At 47.5% G+C, this 7,362-nt stretch overlaps 1 protein-coding gene across 3 annotated transcripts in view; it reads left to right on the top strand.

Annotated features, from left to right (window-relative positions):
• Positions 1 to 2,043: 2,043 nt before the first annotated feature.
• Positions 2,044 to 7,362, top strand: part of LOC134358081 (solute carrier family 22 member 23) — a 137,540-nt gene continuing 132,221 nt past the window's right edge. For 2 of the 3 annotated variants that reach the window (XM_063070014.1, XM_063070013.1), the window contains exon 1: positions 2,044 to 2,465. In XM_063070014.1, coding sequence (XP_062926084.1) covers positions 2,163 to 2,465 — 303 coding nt within the window. In that variant the 5' untranslated portion in view covers positions 2,044 to 2,162. Of the gene's footprint in view, positions 2,466 to 6,016; positions 6,242 to 7,362 lie in introns of those variants that run through there. The other variant, XM_063070016.1, reaches the window with a different exon arrangement.

Here is a 7,362-nt window from a genome sequence, read left to right as displayed (position 1 = left end):
GACATACAGACGGTGTCAGAATTGAACTCTGAACCCCGATGCCCTGAGCAGTAATCAAGTTGAGCTAACTGCTACGGTACTGCGAAGCCCTGTACGTAGTTATAACATTACCAATTCTATTTTATACCTTGGTTAATAAGGGTTATTAATAGTTGGTTAAAATGACCTGTTATCTTGATGGTCTGCAAGGTCTCTTTTTCCCTTCAAGGTCCTTCCATTTGCTGTTCATCACCTTGCCTTGTGGCACCTCCTCAAATCATTATCTCACACTTAAAATATACCCATATTTCATTAAATTCCACCTGACACTTTGCTGAGTAATTGGTCAGACCATCCATATCTCCCTACAGTCTGAAGTTTCCCTTCACATTGTAAATCACAAATTTATTCTGTCCCCCTGCACTTACATCGACATTTAAATTATTGATAAATACCACAAAATAAAAATGAACGTCCTGTGCAGTCCCGCTGGTTACAACCTTCCAGTCAGAAACAGATCCATCAGCTCTTACCCTTTGTTTCAGAGCACCCACATTGCTAAGGCCTACAAAGCTAAAGACTATGGCGTAGGCTTTGGTTACTAGGTATCGGTCATCACTAGGCCTTAATCACCAGCTGGTTTTAGTCACCGGGTCATGGACACTGGGTTATCAATACACACAAAATGCTGGTAGAACGCAGCAGGGAAAAAAAAGGGGGGAATAAATAAAGGATGGGGTAAGAAGGGGAGGAGGGGCATTAACAGAAGTTAGAGAGGTCAACGTTCATGCCATCAGGTTGGAGGCTACCCAGACATAATATAAGGTGTTGTTCCTCCAACCTGAGTGTGGCTTCGTTTTGATAGTAGGGGAGGCCATGGGTAGACATATCAGAATGGGAATGGGACGTGGAATTAAAATGTGTGGCCACTGGGAGATCCTGCTTTCTCTGGCGGACAGAGCGCAGATGTTCAGTGAAACAATCTCCCAGTCTGCGTCGGGTCTCGCCAATATATAGAAGGCCACATCAGGAGCACCGGACGCAGTATATCACCCCAGCCGACTCACAGGTGAAGTGTCGCCTCACCTGGAAGGACTGTCTGGGGCCCTGAATGGTGATAAGGGAGGAAGTGTAAGGGCATGTATAGCACTTGTTCCGCTTACAAGGATAAGTGCAGGGTGGGAAATCTCCCATTTTAATTCCACGTCCCATTCCCATTCTGATATATCCATCCACAGCCTCCTCTACTGCCAAGATGAAGCCACACTCAGGTTGGAGGAACAACACCTTATATTCCGTCTGGGTAGACTCCAACCTGATGGCATGAACATTGACTTCTCTAACTTCCGTTAATGCCCCTCCTCCCCTTCGTACCCCACCCGTTATTTATTTATTATTCCCACCCTTCTTTCTTTTTTCCTTCCTCTGTCCCTCTCACTATATCTTCCTTTGATGCTCCCCTCCCCCTTTCTCTCTCCCTCGGCCTCCCGTCCCATGATCCCCTCCCTTCTCCAGCCTCGTATCCCTTTTGCCAATCAACTTTCCAGCTCTTGGCTCCATCCCTCCCCCTCCTGTCATCTCCTATCATTTCAGATCTCCCCCTCGCCCTCCCACTTTCAAATCTCTTACTAGCTCTTCTTTCAGTTAGTCCTGACGAAGGGTCTCGGCCCGAAACGTCGACTGTACCTCTTCCTATGGATGCTGCCTGGCCTGCTGCATTCACCAACATTTTGTGTGTGTGTTCCCTGAATTTCCAGCATCTGTAGATTTCCTCGTGACTGGGTTATCAATACCTGTTTGCATTAGCCAGGCTTCGTCACCGGGTTTCAATCAGCACTAGATTTCAGTATTCAGCAGAAGTGTTTCACTAGGCATCAGTCAAAAGGTTTTCGTAGCCAGGTGACATTAACCAGGCGCTGGGTCCCACACCAGCCACTCCGCGCTTGGTTCACTCGGGCCAGCCGCTGCGCTGGTCTGGTCGGAGGGGAGGGGAGGGGAGGGGAGGGGAGGGGAGGGGAGGGGAGGGGAGGGGAGGGGCTAGGGGCGGGAGTGGGAGGAGTCCGCCTCCAGGAGTTGCTGGGCGGCTGCACCTAAGGGTGTCGAGTTTTGTCGGGGCTCCTAATGGATTAATTCCGCGCCCTCTCCTCCGACCATCACCCTGTGCTCCCGCCCGCTCCGACCGCATGTCAGCAGAGCGGAACGCCGGCACGGGCTCCCCGGTCTCAGCCCGTCGGCTGTCGGCGTCGGCGCCCTGGCCGATCGGCAGCGCCCAGCGCCGGCTGTTGGTGCTCAGCTGCCTTCCTGCCATATTGCTTGGACTCAGCCACAGCTCTGACTCCCTCCTCACCTCCGAGCCTCTTGTAACGTGCGCCAACCGCAGCCGGGGACTCGGTGCGCCGCGGCCGCTCCTTAACGCCAGCGAGTGCCGGTGCACACAGTGGGAGTACCAGCTGGACACGGGGCTGTACCAGAACATCGTCACTCAGGTAGGAGAGGGATGTGGCTGTGACGGGAGGCAGGTGGGGCGGGGGTCACTGGGGGAGCAAGGACCAATGGGAGTGCACAATAAAGGGAGCGAACGGGAGAAAGATGGCAGTGTATGGGGAGGGGGAGTAGACGGGGAAGTCTGTAGAAAGCTGGAAGGGCAGGGAGGGGTGCTGGCGGGGGAAGGAGGGAAGTGTTGCGGGTAGGTGCGTGCGAGTGAATGGATTCTCTGTTTGCACACTACTTCCAGAGTTCCATATTTGTTTTGCTTGTCTGGGTTTGTTACAATTTCTGGTCAGCCTGCTGTTGACCCCCGGGCCGTGATGTAGAAGCTTGAAAGGACACCGTGACGCATACTGTGAACTGAGGTTTGAAATCGAAATGTTTTCTGTGTCAGCCCTGCGCTGTATAAACGTAGCCATCGAGAGAAGAATACAAGGGAATCTTGTTGATGCGGGAAGTCTTAAGCAACACACAGAAAATGCTGGAGAAACTCAGCAAGTCAGGTTGTCAGACCCCAGTGATCCCTGTAGACAGGTCAACGGGCACCCTGATCAAGGACTGTGGACTGTGGGCCCCGAGGGTGAGAGCTGAGTTTGTCTGTTTTGTTGTATGTTAGTTGTGTGGTGTTCTGCTGAACATTGTGGCATTTTATGTTTGCGCAGGAAGTGTGGTGACACTTACAGGCTGCTCTCAGCACATTGTTGGAATGTAATTATTGTTAATGCAAACAACACTGTCTGCTTTGAGCAGGTGAGAGGAAAAGAAGGGATGAGAGGTTAGCTAGAAATGGGAATAGAAAAAGAGAAGGAGAAGGACATAGAAATTCCCTCAGGTTAGATCAGTTGCTGTTCATGTCATCGAGTTAGAGGCCACCCAGACGGAATATGCGGTGGTGTTGCTCCTCCAACCTGAGTGTGGTCTGGTCATGTGGGTAGAGTTTGCCATGGACAGACATCAGAATGGGAAGTTGAATTGAAATGGGTGGCCACGGGGAGATTGGAGTGAAGATGGTTAATGACGTGGTGTCTCTGTACACTTGTGTGGGTCTCACTAATGTAGAGGAGGTTGCATCGCACTATTGGTGACCATGAAACCAGTGAAGTGTTGCCTAGTAATAAATGCCAGGAGCCAGATCAGTGGGGATGACAAGGGGTCACATAGGGCAATCCCTGCTGGGGGGCGGGGGGTGAGGAAGTAGGGGAGAAAGGTGTGCTTAGTGATAGGTTACATGTCTGTAAGGTCTCAAGCAAGATGCCTTGATGATCTTGCCACTTTCGAGACTCCCAATTTTGCTAGTCAAACTCTTAGCAAAGGCTTCTTTGTGGAAGTTTATGTTTTCATAGTTACTTATTGGACAGGCTGAGGGTAACTGGTGTTTTTAAAGGCTCCTTTGGGCTTTCTTCGTCCAGTGGGATAATGGTGGGTTAGTGAGTCAACACTCAAGACTGGTGCAACAGAGCAAAGCTAAGATGTTGAGCAGGAAGAGTGGTTTGATTTGGCCTTTACCTTCCTCATGTGAATATATCTCTGAACTGTGGGAACTGGAAAAGGGGTTTCTTGTAGCTGGGCCTCGAAACACAATTTGCCTTTAATATTTATCGGCATGCCTGAGCTCCTGGGCAATGTGTTTAGGCTGGGAGAGAATTGCATGAAGTACTGTTGCTATATTAATTCTGCTTGAACTGAAATAGTGTATTGAGTTTTGCAGAGGGCAGGCTGTGACATTTTTTATACAAAATTCTCATAGGCCAATAATATGTCATTTAAAACCTGTTCACAAAACATGTTTGAAATGTCTGCAAGTGGTTGTCTGCTTTTTTCTGAGTCTTGAATGGCTGTGATTTCTATTCTTTAGGGCCATTCAGTCTGGTGGACAGACAGCCTGGAGGACTTCGCAGTCAGTGAAGTTCTTTTTGAAGTTTAGTCTCTGTTATAATGAGGGGACAGTGGCAGCCAAATTGTGCAGGGTTAGCAGCAATCCCACAGTGAACAGGGAATCTGTTCTTCACTGTAATGGTTAAAAAAAATAAATGGACAGCAGGGTCAAGTTTCTTACCCCTCTTCAGCTGAAGAAAGCTCAAAAATTGGCCACATTGTTGTTTCCACATTTTGATACAGGAAAGGAGGCCATTCAGCCTCTCAGGTCAGCGTTGGCTCTGAGCTGGTCCCAGCCCCCCCCCTCCCCCTCCCCCACTAATTTTCCCTTAAATTATTCTTTCGGCCGTCCTTTAACCTACTCCCCACCCATCCAACCACTCAGCTGCACACTGGGGTGGGGAAAACTACTGATCTGCGTGTCTTTATGACATGGGAGGAAACTGAAGCACTGTGAGGAAACGCACACATGCAAATTCCACATAGGTGTACAGTACACAAAGATAAGGCTTGGTCCTGGGTCACTGACGCTGTGATGCAGCAGCTCTGTCAAATCTGTGAAGGCTCCCTTTGTGAGAACAGCCTATTGTCAGGAGTTTTTGTCTGTTATGTTAATGAAGACTATAGTGGAAGAGCGGGCTGTCTGTCCTTTGAATCTTGATGATAGCATAACCCAGTTTCTCAATTCCATTCAGAATAAACTGCAGCTTTGCAGAAACTATTCGTGATAGATGAACTGTTCCCAGTACGGTTACATGGGAATGTAGTTGCCATTGCTGCCCGCTCTTACCTGCATTCTTCGCTGCCTTTTGCTCTTTTTTTTTAAAACACCCTCTGATAGAGATTTCGTCTTTCTTCTCAGTCTTGGGAAAGCGTAATGGTCATTTCAATCTTTAAGTGCCACTGCTTTTGAAGCCCATTTTCAGTAAATTGGTTTATTAATGTCACGTATACTGAGGTACAGTGAAAAGTTTTGTTCAGAGTGGCATTAAGAGATTATTTCATCACATCGGTTTATTGAGGTAGTAAAAGGTAAAAGCAATAACAGAGTGCAGAGTACAGTTGGACAGTGCAGTGCATGCAGGCAGTGAAGTACATGGTAGCTGTGAGATCAAGAACCCATCTTATTGTACAGCGGATCTGTGTAACAGTGGGATAGACATTGTCCTTGAGCCTGGTGGTATGTGCTACATATGTTTTGTATCTTCTGCTCAATGGGAGGGGGCAGAAGAGAGAATGCCTGGGTTGTGTGGGACTTTTGATTATGTTGGCTGTTTCACCAAGGCAATGAGAAGTATAGACAGAGTCCAGGGAGTGGAGGCTTGTTCTGTTGTGCCTTTCCCAATCCCGAAGTGCTTTACTTTTTTCTGTAGCTAATCACTGTGGCATGCAGGAAATAGAGCAGGTGGTATGTGCAAATATTGTGGTATACGCTGATGCAGCTGATACAGCTGCTGCACAGCTAGAGACCCAGGTTCAATACTGTCTGTGCTGTCTGTGTGGAGTTTCCATATTTACCCTGTGACTGAATTTTGTCCTGAATGCTCTGGTTTCCTCTCACATCTCAAAGATGTGTGGGTTTCCAGGTTAATTACCTGCAATGAATTCTCTCTTGTGTAGGTGTACCCGGCTGGTGGTGTAGTGGCGTCAGCATCGGACTTTGGGCCGAAAGATCCCGAGTTCGAATCCAGCCGGCTCCCCTGCACGCTTTCTCTTTGATCTCTTTGGAAACTCAGCCAGCAGAAGGCAAAGGCAAACCACTGCTGTAACTTGTCCGTACACGGTTTCCCACTCCGGATGCGACGTACCTTTCCTTGTGTAGGTGGGAGGATACTTCTGATCCAATAGGAATGGGTTTGCTCTGAAGTGCCTCATTCTTTGCCATGGGAAGAAATGAAATGTATGTATCTTCTATAGAATGTTAGTGATTCTGGTGTGAGGTTGTTTGACCTACAGAATAAGTTGGACCTTGATGAGACAGTGTAGGCAGACGAGAAGAGATTTGCAGAGGGAAATCATGGTGAAGGAGCCAAGAGCTAGGCTAAGAATTAACTGAGTGTCCTTTCCAAAAAAAAAATCATCGATCAATTGGCTTCATCCTGGGAATTGATTCCATGAAATTATGAAATACAAGAACCTGTTCAATCATAAGAGCCTCATCTGTTGGAACTAAAGCTTTACCTCCGCAGAAAATAAATGCATGCTGCAAAGCTGTCAGTATCTGTTTCAAAAAAAAAGTTTGTATTCTGGGATAAATTTTTTACTAGACCTATAGTGAGATATGCCCATCATGTAGTTTTCTCTGTGATCTAATTTTGGGGAGATTTGTCTATGTAGGTCATATTGAGTATATTAATAATTCTATCTAGGTAGTCTCCAACTTGATCATGAACATTGATTTCTCCTTACAGTAACTTATTTCCCCCCCCCTCTATTCCCCACTCAGACCTCTTACCTCTTCGCCTCGCCTGCCTATCACCTCCCACTGGTGCCCCTTCTTCCCTGTCCCCCATGGTCCACTTTCCTCTCCTATCAGGTTCCTTCTCCATCCCTTTACCTTTCCCATCCACCTGGCTTCACCTATCACCTAGCTAATCCTCCTCCTCTTCCCCCCTCCACCCCAACTTTCATTATTCTGGTATTTGCTCCTTTCTTTCCAGTCCTGAGGGAGGGTCTCAGCCTGAATTGTTTATTCATTTCCATAGATGATGCCTGGCCTGCTGAGTGCCTCCAGCGTTGTGTCGTGGTCTGCATTTCCAGCACTTGTGTGCAGTATATTAATAATATAATGTTTTCTGTCCGTTAAGCATCGTTGATTTGATTGGATGCTGAATAGAGATTTTCCCATTGGCTAAATTGTTTTGTCCTTTTAACATCTCATTTTTGTGTGTCTCTCTCCAATCATTTCAATCTCTAGAACTCCCCGAGATCTGTGTTCCATTTCTGGAGTCTTAATCCTTGATTTTAGTTCAATCATTAATAGCCATGCCTTCAAATAAATACTGATTTCCTAAGAACTGG

Source organism: Mobula hypostoma, chromosome 17, assembly GCF_963921235.1.
Source record: "Mobula hypostoma chromosome 17, sMobHyp1.1, whole genome shotgun sequence".
Taxonomy (NCBI): Eukaryota; Metazoa; Chordata; class Chondrichthyes; order Myliobatiformes; family Myliobatidae; genus Mobula; species Mobula hypostoma.
The sequence above is the reverse complement of the archived record's forward strand: the minus strand, read 5'-3'. Positions and strand labels throughout refer to the sequence as shown.